The 16,860-nt window shown below is 34.0% G+C and overlaps 1 protein-coding gene across 2 annotated transcripts in view; it reads right to left on the minus strand.

The window, feature by feature from the left end:
* RNF17 (ring finger protein 17) overlaps window positions 1-16,860 on the minus strand; it is a 116,236-nt gene that overhangs the window by 64,739 nt on the left and 34,637 nt on the right. For both annotated transcript variants that reach the window (XM_038573546.1, XM_038573545.1), the window contains exons 10-15: window positions 16,392-16,699; window positions 14,215-14,373; window positions 11,915-12,104; window positions 10,854-11,022; window positions 8,264-8,454; window positions 7,258-7,399 (exon numbers count right to left, since the gene is read on the minus strand). In XM_038573546.1, coding sequence (XP_038429474.1) covers window positions 7,258-7,399; window positions 8,264-8,454; window positions 10,854-11,022; window positions 11,915-12,104; window positions 14,215-14,373; window positions 16,392-16,699 — 1,159 coding nt within the window. The remainder of the gene's footprint in view (window positions 1-7,257; window positions 7,400-8,263; window positions 8,455-10,853; window positions 11,023-11,914; window positions 12,105-14,214; window positions 14,374-16,391; window positions 16,700-16,860) is intronic.

The following is a 16,860-nucleotide window of genomic DNA, read 5'->3' on the forward strand; positions in this document are numbered from 1 at the left end:
CTGCCAAAACATTTTCTGAACACAAGCTAAAGGAACTGAGACTCTGATTTTCAGAGTTTCAAATGCCCAGTTTTCAACAAAAATATTAGAAGAAATACAAAGAAAAAGAAAAACATGGCTCATTCATAGGAACAAAATAGAAACCACTCACAAAGAAGCCCAGATAAAGGACTTACTCGACAAAGACTTTAAAACAACTGCCTTAAATATGTTCAAAGAATAAAGGAACACATGGATAAAGAATTAAAGGAAACCAGGAAAACAATAAAGGACCAAAATGAAAATGCCAACAAAGAGAAATTATAAAAAGGAATCAAATTCTGGAGTTGAAAAGTACAATAACTAAAGTGAAAAATACACCAGAGGGATTCAACAGCATATTTGAACAATCATAAGAAAGGATCAGTGAACTTGAAGATAGGACAACTGAAATCATTAAGTGAGGAGAAAAGAAAAAAAAAGAGTGAAGGGAACAGAAACTAAGGGACTTGAACAGAGACCAAGGGCACCATAAGACATATTAATATACACATTATGGGAGTCTCAGAAGGAGAAAGAAAGAAGTAGAAAGATTATTTGAGGATATAATGGCTGAAAACTTCCCAAATTTGATGACATACATGAATCTACAAATCTAAGAAGGTCATTTGTATCTCCAAGAAAGATATATTCAAGTCATAACATGAGAATGTGACTTTATTTAGAGACAGTCTTGACAGGGATAATCAAGTTAAAATGAGGTCATTATGGTAGGCCTTAATCTAATATGATTGGTGTTATTAAAAGGGGAAAATTTAGTACAGAGACAAATACAGGAGAAGGCTTGTGAAGAGTAGGCAGTGATTAGGGTGATGTAGAAATCAGAGACAACCAAAAAAGTTCCAGCTAATCACCAGAAACTAGGAGAAAGGAATGCAATACATTATTACTTACAGCCCTAAGAAAGAACCGACCCTACTGATACCCTGATCTCATACTTTGAAACTCCAGAACTATGAGACAATAAATTTATGTTCTTTAATCCACTTAATTTATGTAACTTTGTTGTTGCAGCCCTAGAAAATGAATACAGGTTTTGGTTTTGAGAAGTAGGGTATTGCAGTAACAAATACCTAAAATGTGGGTGTGACTTTGGAATTAGGTAATGGATTGAGGAGGAGAACTTCTAAAGTGCTTGAATGAAGAAGTCCAGATTGCATTGGAAAGAATTTTGGTAGAAATAGGAATGTTAAAGGTGCTTCGGGTGAGATCTCAGACAGAAATGAAGAACATATTATTGGAAACTGGAAGAAAGGCAATCCTTGATATAAAGTGGTAGAGAACTTAGCTGAACTGTGTTCTGTGAGACAGAAAGTAGAACTTTAATATTTAGCTGAGGAGATCTCTAAGCACAAACATTGAATGCAGATTGGTTTCTCTTTGCTCATAATAAAACAGGAGAAGACAGAGATAAGGAATTGTCAAACATAAAGAAACCAAAACTTGAAGAATTTAGAATATTCTCAGTCTATCCATATTGTAAACAATGAGATTGTGTGCTTAGAGAGGACACCAAAGGTGTGGCTGGATACTGCTAAAGAGATTATGGGCATGTGAAATGTGGATCTAATCAATCATCTCAGCAGAAACACTGCCTGCTTGAATTTATGGGGACAGAGATGGGAAGAAGGAAGAAACGCTGTTGGGATTCTACAGGCAGGAAGTGAGCTGTCAGGGCTATTCAACCCTGAACATGTGTTATCTTTTTTTAAAAAGATTTTATTTATTTATTCATGAAAGACACAGAGAGGCAGAGATATAGGCAGAGGGATAGGCAGGATCCTTACAAGGAGCTTGATGCAGCACTCACACCATGTGATCCTGGGATCACACCCTGAGCCAAAGGCAGATGCTCAACCACTGAGCCACCCAGGTGTCCCTGAACATGTGTTATCTTTCAAGAAAAATAATGACCCTGAAGGTGATTCAGAGGCTGGCATGTCTGCCACTGTCACCAGGAGCCCAGTGGGCAGATGTCTGAGAGGCAGGAACATCTATCTCATTCTCTATTCCAGGAGGCCTCCTGGGTTCCAGAGCATGAGGACAACCTCTCAATTCCAACAGGTGAGGCTGCTCCCAGGGCTAAGGTGGCAAAGCCACCACCCTAGTGTGACTAGAGGGTAGAGCATCCAGCCAATAAAAGTTATTCTCAAGTCATAAGAATCTAATAGAAATTTCCCTGCTAGGTTTTAGATTTGTCTGGTCTCACATATTCAGACATGGAGATTTTTGCTCCAGCTTGAACAATACCTGTCTTAACCTCTACTTGAATTAGATGAATTAGATGATAAGATTTGAGACTTTGGTTGATGAAATTTATATAGAAGATTTTAGACTTACCATTGATGCTGGAATGATTGGGATGGGATGAATGTATTTTGCATGTGGAAAGTACATGAATTTCTGATGGAGCAGAAAGCAGACTGCTTTGGGAACTGTGTCCTCACCCCCCAAAATAAATATTTTGGAGTTATAACCCCTCAGTACCTCATAATGTAACCTTACTTGAAGATAGGGTTTTACAGAGGTTATCAAAGTAAAATAAATTCTTAGGTGGGAACTAATTCAATAAGACTGGTATCCTTACTGAAAAATTAAGATGGACAAGCACAGAGAAAATGCCATGTGAAGAAAGAGGATGAGACTAGGAAGAGGAAGCAGAAGCCAATGAGTGGTAAAGACTGTCAGCATACCACCAAAATCTAGGGGACAGACATGGAATAGATTTTACCTCTAAGACCTCAGAAGGAATGAATCCTGTCAACATCTTGATTTTAGACTTCCAGAGTCCATCACTGTAAGACCATAAAGTTTTGTTGTTTAAGCTATCCAATTCAGGGTACTTTGTTACAATGGCCCTACAAAGCTAATACACAATAGAATCTTGAAAGCAGCAAAAGAAGCAAGTTGTTATGTACTAGGGGTCATCAACAAGATTACTGGTTGATTTCTCCTAAGAAACCTTTGAGGACAGATGAGAATAGGGAGATATATTTAAAGTGCTGGGCAGAAAACCCTATCAACTGAGAATTACATACCCAGCAAAACTACCCTTCAAAAAATGAGGGAGAAATTAAGCCATTCACAGAGAAACAAGAGGTGAGGGAGTTTGCTGCCATTAAAGGGAATCCTCTAGGTAGAAATAAACGGATGCTAGAGTGTAACTCAGAGTCACATGAAGATATGAAGATCTGTGGTTCAGGTAAGTACAAGGATAAATATGAAAGCCAGTATTATTTTAATCTTGGTTTGCAACTCCATTTTTATTTCTTTATTTCTATAGGATAATATTTCTCTAGAATTTAAAAGATAAATGCATAAAATTATAAATTTGTGTTATTGAGCACACAAGATCAATTTGTGACATCAATAATATAAAAGGGGAATGGAGCTGCACAGGAGTAAGGTTTTTGTGCAATTAAAGTTGGTATAAACCTATATTAATTGTTACTTTAGGATATTATATGTAATTCCCATGGTAATGATAAAAAAATACAGATATATACAAAAGGAAATAAGGTAATCAAAACATGAAACTACAATATTTGCACACCCATGTTCCCTGCAGCATTATTCACAAGAGCCAAGAGGTAGAAGCAAACCCAATGTCCATTGATGGATTAATAGATTAATAAAATGTGATATATATACATACAATGGAATATTAGCCTTAAAGAAGAAAATCTCACACAACAGTGTGAATGAAACTTAAGAGAATTAGATTAAGTGAAGCCAGCCACCAAAAGACAAACACTATGATTCCACTTACACGAAGCATCAAAATAATGAAATTCACAGAATTGTGGTTGTAAGTGGTTAGGGATAGGGGAAAATGGACAGTGATTGTTTAGGAAATGTAGAGTTCAGTTCTGCAAGATGAAACAGTTCTAGAGATCTGTTTCACAATAATGTGAGAGTATAGTTAACACTACTGAACTGTACACTTAAATATGGTTATATGGTAAATTCTGTTTTTTTATGAGAATGTTTTTCAAAAATATTAAAAAATGACATTGCAAGAAAACAACTAAACACAAAAGAGGGAAATAGAGGAAATGAGAGACAAAAAAGGTATAATATATACAGAAAATAGTAAACTGGTGGGAGTTTTTCCTACTAATAGGTATTTTAAATGGATTAAACTCCCTAACTAAAAGGCAAAGATTTGCAGAATGGTTTTAAAAAATGGCCCAACTATATGCTATCTATAAGATACTCACTTTAAATCCAAAAACATACATAGGTTGAAAGTTAAAAATTAGAAAATGTATTCCATGCAAACAGTAGCTAAAAGAGAGCTGGGGTGGCTATGCTACTATCAGAGAAAACAGACTAAGTCAGATAATATTACAAGATACAAAGAATGACATTATACATTGATAAAAGGGTCAATTCACCAATAAGATGTAATAATTATATGAGAGCCCCAAAATATATGATGCAAACATTGACAGAACTGAAAGGAGACAGACCTTCAATAAAAGGAGACTTCAATGCTCCACTTTCAAAAACAGAACTACAAAGAATGTCAAGAAGAAAACAAATTACTTGAACAGTACAAACCAGCTACACCTAACAGACATATACAGAACATTCAAGCCAAGAGCAGAATGCACATTTTTCCTCAAGTATACATGAAACATTCTCAGGATAGACAATATGTTAGGCTACAAAACAAGCCTTAATAAGTTTTAAAAGACTGAAAACATACAAAGTATCTTTCCTAAGCACAATGGAAGGACAACATGATAAAGGCCATATGGAAAAACCCAGATACCACAGTCAATGGTAAAAGACAAATGCTTTTTCTCCTCAGAAGAAAAAGACATCTGCTTTTTCTATTTGTATTCAACAAGATATTGGAATTTCTAACCAGAGCCATTAAATAAGAAAAAGAAACAAAAGGCATTCCAATTGTCAGAAATAAAATTATCTCTTTGCAGCTGACATAATTTCATAACATATAAAAGTGTAAAGAGCCCACCAAAAAAACCTGTTAGTGAAGTTACAGGACCTAAAATCCAGAGAGAAAAACCAGTTGTATAAAGCAGTAATGAACAATCTAAAAAGGAAAGTAATAATTCCTTCTATAATATCATTAAAAAAAAGAATACACTTAGGAATAAACTTAAACAAGGAAGGAAGAGACTTGTATACTTATACACCATACCAGACTGCTAAAAGAAATGAAAGATGACAAAAATAAGAGGAAAGGCACTCCACATTCATGGCCTGGAAGATCTAGTATTACTGACAATATTTCCCAAAGCAATCTACAATTCAATGGTATCACTAGCAAATTTTCAGATGGTTCAGACAGAATAGAGAAACTCATTCTAAAAGTCATATGGAATCTCAAGGGACCTCAAATTGACAAAACAATATTAAAAAGGACAAAGTTGGAGTGCTGACACATCCTGATTTCAAAAATGGTCAAAGGACTGGAATAGGTATTTCTCCAGAGAAAATATATAAATGACCAATAAATACACACATGAAAAAATGTATTCAACAATACTAGTCATATGGGAAATGCAAATCAAATCCATAATGAGATGTAAGTTCATGCCCTTAAAATGGCTTTTTATTTTCTAAAAAAATGTTTTATTTATTTATTCATCAGAGACACAGAGAGAAAAAGAGAGGCAGAGACACAGGCAGAGGGAGAAGCAGGCTCCATGCATGGAGCCCAATGTGGGACTTGATCCCGGGTCTCCAGGATCACACCCTGGCTGAAGCCACCCAGGCGCCTGGCTTTTTTTTTTTTTTTTTTTTTTTAAATGAGTGTTGGTGATAGTTAGAAATACTGCAACCTTTATGCATTGCTAATAGAAATACAAAATAGTGTGGCACTGTGGAAAATAGTTTGGTAGTTCTTCAAAAAGTTAAACAGAACTTTAATATTATCCAGCAATTCCAGAGCTAGGTATATACTTAAAAGAACTGAAAGCAGAGACCCAAATAGAACTTGTACCTCCATGCTTATAGCAGCGTTATTCACAATAGCCAAAATGTTGAAACAATCCAAGTGTCCATCAACAGATTAATAGATAAACAAAATGTAGTATATACATAAAATGAAATATTAGTCATGAAAAAGAATGAAATTCTGATACATGCTACAACTGGTAAACACTATGCTAAGTGAAATAAGGCAGACACAAAGGAAAAATATTGTTTCCACTTAAGAGGTACCTAGAATAAATACATTCATAAAAAATATAGTAGTACAGGTTATCAGAAGCTGGGGGAAGGAAAAATGGAGAGTTACTGTTTAATGATTACAGAGCTGTTTGGGATGATCAAACAGGTCTGGAGATGAATAATGGCAATGGTTGCACAAAACATACTTAATGGCACTGAACTGTATATTTAATGGCTAAAATGGTATATTTATGTTTTACTTCAATTTAAATAAAAGACAATATAAAATATTCAGTGTAAGAAATATATGTAAGTCCTAGCTTAGTACCAAATAAGCAGACTTCTACAACTCATCTGGGGAGCCCTTATCGTGTGCTGCAGTGCTTGAGGTGGCAGGCTCTGAATGCAGTTACACTGCCCAGTTCAATCCTGGCTCATCCCTTCTGAGCTGTGTGACGTCAGGCAAGTTGCTTCATCCCTTTGGTTAGAGTCTCCATATATAAATGAAAATACTAGTATCTTTCTCACAGGATTGTTGTGAAGATTAACAGATTATTCATTCATTATGGCCCGTAGAATGAGTTAACTCATATGAAACACAGACACAGAGAGATTGGTAAGGATGAACTCTTTGTTAGTAGCTATCTAAACAAACCCATCAGTCCACATTCAAAATTTAGTATGAAATGCCTTTGATCTGAATTTATTTTGGTATTAAATTCAGGAAATTACCTAGTAAAAATTCTCAGATGTCCACTGTCAGAAACAGGTTTTCTCATAGTACTCTGATTTCAGGTCTATGTGATTTCCTATTCCCCAGATTTCATAAGGTAGCAAGAAACACATTTATTAAGCATCATTCACTGTCCTTTCCCTCCATATTTCACTAATTAGCATGATGAAGAGTTCCTTCAATTTACTATAAATCATGTGATTTTCTCATTTAAAGTTGCAACTAAGTAACTTAAATTTACAGTGGTTTGCTCTAAAATTCACACTGGGTACTCATTTCCATTATACATTTCTACTAAAATTTGAAAAAATACTTGTCTCAAAGGAATATTAAATACTTACCAACTGAAGATAGAAATCAGTAGGACTATTTATATGACAAACCATAACTGAAACATCTGTCATTTCGTTAGGCAAAATAGGTGGGTGATAGTGTAGAGTCATATTTTTTTCAGAGAGGCTTCTTGGTGATTGCGACCTAAACCTGATTAAAAGCACAATCAAAACCATAAGCAACCCATTTTCTTAAAAAGTCTTTTTCAGCAACTTGGTCTGAAGAAAGGACTTACACATATACCGATTTATCTACCAAGAGTATTCCCTTTTCAATTTCTTTTCTGATACATTTCTTGGTATTGTCTCCAATTATCAAGCCAGGTTAAAAGTCAACTCTCAAAAATCAGTAATTGACCTTTGAATTTGTTTCAGGACATTTCTAAGCCAGGCTTGTATCTTCTACTTAGTCTTTTCTCTTTCAGGAACTGACAACTACAGACTATGGTGGTACTCAGTAAGACCACCTGAGGGATCTCTGTGATCCCCTCCATCTCTATGACTACTTTTATTTTTTCCACAATGAGACCTACTGGAGTCACTTCCAGAGTCATCTCATCACTCAGGACAAAAAGTATCTTTCACTATGTCCATTGTTAGTCAGCTTACTTTGTTCATCACTGATGGTGGTATAGGAAGAAACTTCATCTATTCTAGATTCATACATTAAATACAGAGTGGTGATCATGAACTTATTCCAAAGGTTAGAAAATTTAAATCAGGAACTGTTAAACTAATAATTCTTAAAACCCTAGTGGAGCTGTTTGTGAAGTTATCAGAAGTCTAAAAAATACTCAGTATCTATAAATAGTTTCTATTTTGAGCTACCTTAATTTTTCTACTTAAATTATCTGAATGCAGTTTTCAAACTGTACTTAGAAAACTCTGATAGCAATATTTTTAACCTCTTGGATTATGTTCACTTTAGAGTCAGTACATAATTTTTAAAGTTAAAATTTGCTATTCCAGTTTATAACTATAATCTCAAAAGTATTTGTTTTAATAAGTTACCTACCTTGCTAACTCCATGAAAACTAATGCATCTCTAAGAGAAACAGGCATATCACTGCTTATTTTATTTGTTGGTGGTTTCTGCAGATCTACAATTAGCACACCATCTTCTTCTCTAAAAACTTTCATTAAAACAGCCTTGTTATTTACCATTTTCAAAAATTCTACTTTAGCTTCTTCTCCCCAGCCTACATCCTGTGGAAAAAGTAAAATTCCAATGTATTTAGTAATAACTAATGGTACAATGCTCTGGATTTAGCTTTTGTTTTATAAATCCAAAATACAACCAGTCTGCAAACTTGAGCAAAGTTACTCAACCACAGATACTAAACAACTAGGGCCAGAAACCCAAGACCAGTGTTTATATATTTACAACATATGGATTTATTTTTAGTGAATTCTATGCCCAATGTGGGTTTGAACTCATGACCCCAAGAACAAGAGTCACATGCTTTATCAACTGAGCCAGCCAGGTACCTTTAGATCTTTGATTTTATGAACAGTCTCAAGTTGTCCATAAGCTGTTGTATTTTAGAATTTAGTTTCACTTCTGAATATTAATATGAAGATTATAAATATTCTAAAATAAAACATACTATTTTTCCATTTTAATGACACAAATTCAAAAGATAATTTTGGGGCACCTGGTTGGCTCAATTGGTGAAACGTCTGCCTTCGGCTCAGATCATGATTCCAAGGTCCTGGGATTGAGTCCCACATTGGGCTCCCTACTCGGTGGGAGTGTTCTTCTCCCTCTCCCTCTGCCCTTCCCCGCTGCTTGTGCTTTCTCTCTCTCAAATTAAAAAAAGAAGGTAATTTAGAAAGCATAATGGAAGCCATGTAATGCAATCAAGATATTTATATTCATCAGTTAACTTAGTTTCCTTTAACTAGGAATATATGAGGCATAGACTACTTAAACAATAAGGAAAAATATTCACCCATTAAAAAACTTTCAATTGATCTTTGAACCTTTAAGATCCTATAACTAAATTTCAAGGGTTAAAACTACATATTCTGGTGTTACATTCTTTATATATTTTGAATATGAACCCCTCATCAGATATATCATTTGTAACTATCTTCTCCCATTCATCAGGTTGCCTTTTTGTTTTGTTGATGATATCCTTCATTATGCAAAAGTTTTTTTTTATTTTAGTGTAGTCTCACATGCCTTATTTTTGCTTTTGTTTCGCAAAAGAGACATATCTAGAAAATATTGCCAAAGCTGATGTCAAAGAGGTTACTACCTATGTTTTATCTAGGACTTCTATAGTTTCAGGTCTCACATTTAGAAATTTGTCTTTTTTTGTGTATAGTATAAGAAAGTGGTCCAGTTACATTCTTCTGCATGCAGCTGTCCAGTTTCCCCAGCATCATTTACTAAATATAAGGATATACAATAGGGAAAAAGACCAAAACTCCAGTGTCATAGATTAATTGAACATATAAACATGGGTTTATTTCTGGGCTCTTTATCCTGTTACATTGATCTAGGAGTCTATTTTTGTGCCAGTATCATACCATTTTGATTACTTTGGCTTTGTAGTATATTTTGAAATCTGGAACTGTGATACATCCAGCAGAGTTAGTGAATCACTATGTTGTATACCTGAAACTAATTTAACAGCGTGTCCCAGCTATATTCAAATTTTTTAAAAGCTACAAGTTTTCTCTTTTTTTTTAAGATTTCATTTATTTATTCATTAGAGACACACAGAGAGAGGCAGAGACTTAGGCAGCAGGAGAAGCAGGCTCCCTGCAAGGAGGCCAATGTGGGGCTCCATCTCAGGATCCCGGGATCATGCCCTGAGCCGAAGGCAGACTCAACCATTGAGCCACCCAGGCATCCCAAAAGCTACAAGTTTCTTAAAAACAAAAAATAAAACCTCTTTTATAAAGTTTACTCAGAAAATGCAAAAAAGAATAAAAGATTAAATTAAACCAATTTTACCATTTTGAGGAAAACAATAGTGCTAATATTTATGTTTCCTTTTACATTTTTTATTCATTTACTCATTCTTTCAAACATCTATTAAATGCCAACTATGTGTGAGATAATCTGCTAAGTACTGGGAATACAATGATGGGCAAAGACACAGATTCCTGCATTCAGATTTCATAATATAACAGCTAATATAATTTAATTTAACATATAGTCTTAAATACAATTCCTGTCTTATAGAGTTTTTGTCTCACTGGGGATTAAGTATTCATAAATAATATAAAGCAGAATGCAATATGGGCTACAACTAATGAACAAAGTGAAACAAAAAAGTGAAGAAATGTATAGAAACACACACATCACACCATATTGTAAAATTTATTTTTCTCTACATGTGACTCAATTTAGTGGTTTACTTTGATATTTCATCTATCATTCATTCATTCATATGTTTACCCGACTCAATTTCTCATTAAGAATGTTTCCAATTATGAAAACTGAAGTTAATTCCCTTTTTTACTGGCATGGATTATTTATTATGCAAAAACAATTGGTGCCTTAAACCTACACTCTGCAATCTGACTGGCAATACATAGCTAGAATTGGGACATTTAGCCCCCAAAGAAGAAATAATTTAAGTCTCACTTACTGAATTCTGTGGAACAATGTCTTTCAATGAGCATGGCAGTGCTAATGGGTGGATGTCTTTCAGCAGCCTTTCAATATATGGTTCAGACTTCCTTAGAACTAAGCATAAGTCATTTAGTACTATATGCTGCTCAGCAATGTGTTCTGATCTTGCATAGGTATCACCAACTCTAGAAGAATTCAAGTAATATTTATTGAAAATAATACTTGAAACCCAAACTTGCTTTCCCCATAAAAGGTTGCATTTCTAAGGATACTCTCCTTAAGCTAAATCTTCTAGAAAGTTGTATTCTAATTCATACTTTCCTATTACATAGATTTAATCCATATTTTATAAGCATAGACCCTATTTTATCTATAGAATTAAATCTCAATCGACTTTATCTGAATTGTCTTTTATGTATCTACTCAAGTCTAGACTTAAGGGGGATAATGATGGCCCCAAACAGAAATCTATCTATAAAGCTATGCCCATTAGTTAGTGACCATTCTATAGTTAATACTGGTCCTTATTGCAGAAATATTTTTATTTTTATTATTTATGATTTTTGTTTTATATTCCTAGAAGACTAAAATATTTTTGAGTACCTAGGGTTAGACATTATCCCACTTTATTATTTTTTTTCATTATCCCACTTTAATATGCACTAATGAAATTACAGAAATCTGATTTAAAATTCTACTCAATCATACTGCAGTTAACTGTAAACTTTATTTAAAAGAAATATTTTTGTGCATCATTCCTAGTTTTGAAGCAACATAGAAAAGTACTTGAGTTTGGACATATCAAAAAGCTTCTTTTCCAAAAAAACCTCCAAAGATCCACTACTTTTCCAAGCTCCTCATGTAGTAATATTGATAAATGATAATACTTTACTAATTTAGTAATTAGTAAAATAAATAATAGAGCAAAATAAAAAATAGAGCTATATACCTTAGAAGAATGATAAATTACTCCTCTCTACCCCTTCCCAATTTCCTTTATTCTTTAGTATCCCACTCCTCTGATAACAAATATTTCCAAACAGGCCAGGAAAATGTAATAACTATAAAATATCATACCCTGCAACAATTAGGACTTCAGAATTTCCAAAATCTACCATGAATATCTGTATTAGTGCAACTTCATGGACTGAGAATCTGGTTGAACTACAAAGTTTTCTAATATTTTCACTTTCTATCGGAATTAATTCAGTGATAGTTCCACGGCACCACATTCCATTTTCAATACTGTTGACAAATATTCTTGCACCTAATGAGGAAGACAAATCATTATCAGTATTTATGGAGAAAAGTATCTAATAAGCTCTAATCTATGAACATGTATATTAGTTACATCACTAAGAAGTTTTAATTCATCTATTTACTGATGACACAGTACATATCAAGTGCTATGAAAAATATAAAGGTAGGATATTGTGGCAGTTCCTGTTATATAGGTAAACAGGGAGGTAAAAACAAAGTTAGCAGTCTCTTATTGAGGACCTATATTTTATGAACTATAACAAAGATGAATGAGACCACCTTGCCATAAAGGAAGCTCAAGAAAGGAAAAGAGATAGGCAAGTAAATGACTGTACTTACAATAAAGACTTTCTATCCCATTCATATACACATAAATGCATACAGATATATACATGCTGAAATTTGTACATACTTTAGTAGCATAAAGGAAGAAACAATTACTTTCAATTACTTTCTCTTGATAAAGAGGAATCAAAATAAAGAAATAATGAGAGGCAGTATATGACATGCCAAAATTACATTAATATACAGAGAATTAATATTCAGAGAAGGTGAAGATGAACCAAGGACCTAGCAGCAGAGGACGTATCAGAGGAGTTAAAAATTAATAATCAGGAAAAAAAGGTCAAGGAAGAAAGAGGCCTGAATTGAATGCTTACTATGAGCTCAGTGATGTTCTTAGTATTTTATGTTTGAATTTACTTACTCCCTACAACAACACTATGGAGATAGGGCTTTCATCACGCGGGTAGGCAAAGAGGCAGGAGGAGAATCCAGGCTGTCTTAGAGTCCACCCTCTTAATAACTAAGCTACCTATCAGAAATAAATTGGTAGACCTGACCACTGATTATATACAGAGGGATGTTGTATAAATCCCTTCTGTATATGCTAATAAAAACAGGATTGCTGAGAGAGGTGCATTAGGGCAGCCTTTTAATTTTTAGTTCTGTGAAAATGTTTATGTGGTCTAAAGATTGTCATCAACTTTTCTCTTATGTTGATATACCACATAAGCAATACTCTGAGTTTTAAACTACATGCTATTAAGCCATTTTTTTTTGCAATAGGTAAGAGAAAGGCCTATGGAAAACATTTGCTGTTCTTTATAATGAAGAGCATAGGTATGAAAAGGGAACAAGAGGATATCCTCCTAAAGCATCACATCACATTTCTTTCCTTATCATTTTTTCAAAATATAAATGAGTATTTAAGTCATTTACCTTGAAATAATAATTATTCTTAATTTAACAAAGGATGACTTTTTGGCTTTTTATAACATTTTCTGAATCTAGGCTGAACTCTCTTGGGCATGTATTAAATTTTAGGAGAAATATTTGTAGCCATAAAAGTTTACTACTACACTTCTCAGGACACCTGGATGGCTCAGTGGTTGAACGTCTGCCTTGGGCTCAGGGAGTGATCCTGAGGTCTTAGGATTGAGTCCTGTATTGGACTCCCTGCAAGAAGTCTGCTTCTCCCTCTGCCTATGTCTCTGCCTCTCTCTTTTTCTCATGAATAAATAAAATCTTTAAAAGAAACCCAGCAGTTTTCTCACTCCATTAATAAATCAAACACATCATAGCTTTATCTTATTATAGAGTATAACTGAATTTATTCAATGTGTTATAAGGAAAACATTTGCAATAAAAGCCTAAATTATGGCAAATTGGGCATACCCTAAGAATTAGGGTGGACTGATTAAGTTTACCAACTACCTTCTGAGTGGCCCTAGGAAACAGACACCACTGTCCTCCTGCATCTAAGTGCTTAATGACATCTTCAGTATTCACATGTGGATAGCAGGGGACTGTAGTCACACTACAAGGAACCATCTTACAGGTCAATTTTCCCTGGAGACAGAGAAACAAACTACATAACCTGTGAAGGATTTTGTAATTTAAAAAATAACTCTTTCACTCCATTATGGGAGTTTTTGTATATACCTCACTCAGCAGTCAATATTTAGCTAAATTACCTAAATAAAATTATGTTATGTAATTTTAAAACTTTTATGCTTGGAATACAAATCTGTATTATAAAAGGTCTATGTGGGTTGGCCAAATACTGTAATACTTAAATAAACTTGATATTGTAGCTTGGAGTAATATTTCATTACCTAGCTCCAAAATGTCTGAAGGATCAAGGTGTAAACTCTTATTGCAAAACTGATTCACCTTCTTTTCCAATACTGTTGCATCTTTAATTTGTGAATACTTCCGGATGTAAAAGTGGCAAGGATGTATTACATGGCTTACAAAAACTAGCTCTGGAGAACCTAGATGAGAATATTTAAACCACATTAATATATTTTAAGTTAGGAAAGAATTCATGAAAACTGAATGCAAAATCCTGGAAAAAGAATATTAAGTGTCCTGTGGCATTGAAAACTCTAGAATACTTAAGTCTCACAAGAGTCCAAACTCAAAATAATAACCAGAACAATAAAACAAATAGATCCCACTTTCAACGTTAAACTCTTTAGCAAATTGAACTGCAAATATTTTACTTCCCAGTATGTTACATGGAGTAGCAGTCAAGATATGCTGTAACTCTATCATATTATAACAAAACATCAGAGTTTATTTATGAACATTTTGGAACTCAGAGCTCTATTGATAATAAGTAGGTCTCTTGCATATCCCAAAAATCCTGCTTATACTATATCCAAAGAACCAATAATTAGCTCATAGACACTCGGAAGCATAAATCTTACCTGGCTAGAAAAGTGTGAAAAAATGTCTAGGCAAAGCCAATATATTGAGCAACACCTAGAGGAAGATGTGTGTGTTTTGGTGGAGGCTGTAGGGTTGTGGGGGTCAAATAAAAGAGAAAAATGTTTTGTATATAGCAGTAATGAAGCTAAATGTAGCTACTGAAAAGATGTCCAGAATGCAATGTTTAAAAGGTAATTAAAAGAAAACAATATATATGGTATGCTATGTTTTGTATACAGAAACAGAAAAATGATGTATATATTTGTATAAGCATAAAGAAACTGTGGAAGGGAGGGAGAGACTGAATGAAATTGGACAGGTCAGGGAAGAATTCACAGTATTTTAATATATAATTTTTGAATGATGTAGATGTTTTATTTAGTAAAAATGTTTAAAACACAAAGAATGTATCATTTTAACTATCCAATACAGATCACAGAGAAAAATACCCATATTGAGGATGGTGTGAAGAGATAAATATGTGTAAGTGGGGAGACAGCTGAAAGAAGTGTTACAGATTTCAGAAATATTTTTGCCAGTAACAGCTAAAACTTTTAACATTAAAAAGGAAGAAGTTTTAGTTAGCAGTAAAGTTCATTTTACTCACTGCCTTCACACATGACAGTTATTTACATACAGCAAACTCCACAACATCAAGTTCAGAGTTGTTAAAGTACCTGCTTTTGATCCAAAAGGGAAAGACTATTTTTTTTTCTGAAAAAGGCTTTTTTGGATCTCTAGGTGTTTCCACAAGATAATGTGTGAAGCATGCTTCATCAAAACAGGAAATAAAGGCAAATGTACTAGTTTTATTAGGTTGACAATGGCACACTATTGTTTAAAAAGCTGTACTTGAGTTCACAAAACACTGGAATGGTAAGACTCCTTTTATCAGTAGATATGACAGATTTTTTAACTCACTGAGATATCAGCAATAATAATACAATGGAAACAACTGAAAACATGTCCCTTTTTTTTGCATTCAAAAGGTCATTCTGGAGAATCAACCATTGAAACAGGTTGGGAAGTGGGTGGAAGAATCCTAAAACAGAACTTGAACATGGTCTTAAGGTTGGCAGTACACTAACTACACAGCAGTAGTTAATGGGGAGAATACTGGCATCGTTCGTTAATCAACTGCTAGGAATACATTGAAATGTTATAAAACAGATGCTATTATATTCATGTTAACTCATTTTATAACAGATCATATCTCAGAATGAAGATTTAGGAGAACCTGTTCTTAAATTTAAGGACAAAGCCATGAGATTGCTCTACAAATATCTCTCTTATTTGTATTTTTGTCTTTTTTTTTTTTACAAGGCTTATGTGTGGAACACCAAAAAATCAAATACCTCAATTAAACCAAATACTAAATTTACATCTCAGAGGTTAGATTACTGCACCCAAAATAAAATTATCCTAATTTTGGAAAATATGAAAGTAGGGGCAAGGAACCAATAGGTGTTAACTCATAATGAGGTATAAGATAACAGCAGTAGGTTTCTGTTAAGTACAGGGACTAATTTAGTTTCTAATTACAGACGTACTGTTTCCTTGCTTTTGTATTTTCACTCACTTTCCAGGTTTTCTTCAATAATTTCTTCAATTATCACATCAGGGGTAGATTCCATTTGAGGCAGAACAGCAATGGTTTTAGGGGATGGTGCTGCAACAACCTCTTTCTGTGGCTGGAAGTCTTCTGCTTCTAAATGCACATCACTGGCTTCCCGTTGCAAAGAAGGTGCTGAGGCTTCATTACTTAGAACAGACATGTCAACCTTTTTCTTTTCTCGCAATAGGTATGTATCATGACAAGAAAATTCCTTTTTATGATTATATTTCTTTTGAATATTCTGTCCCACTTCATTTTCTTGGGGATCACATCTGTTTAAAAAATAGATGGGATTAAGGAGGGCACTTGTGATGAGTACTGGGTATAGTACGTAAGTGATGAATCACTAAATTCTACACCAGAAACCAATATTACACAGCAGGTTAACTAACTGACATTTAAACAAAAATTTGCAAGAAAAAAAAACCAGACA

The sequence above is a fragment of the Canis lupus genome, chromosome 25 (genome assembly GCF_011100685.1).
Source record: "Canis lupus familiaris isolate Mischka breed German Shepherd chromosome 25, alternate assembly UU_Cfam_GSD_1.0, whole genome shotgun sequence".
Lineage (NCBI taxonomy): Eukaryota > Metazoa > Chordata > Mammalia > Carnivora > Canidae > Canis > Canis lupus.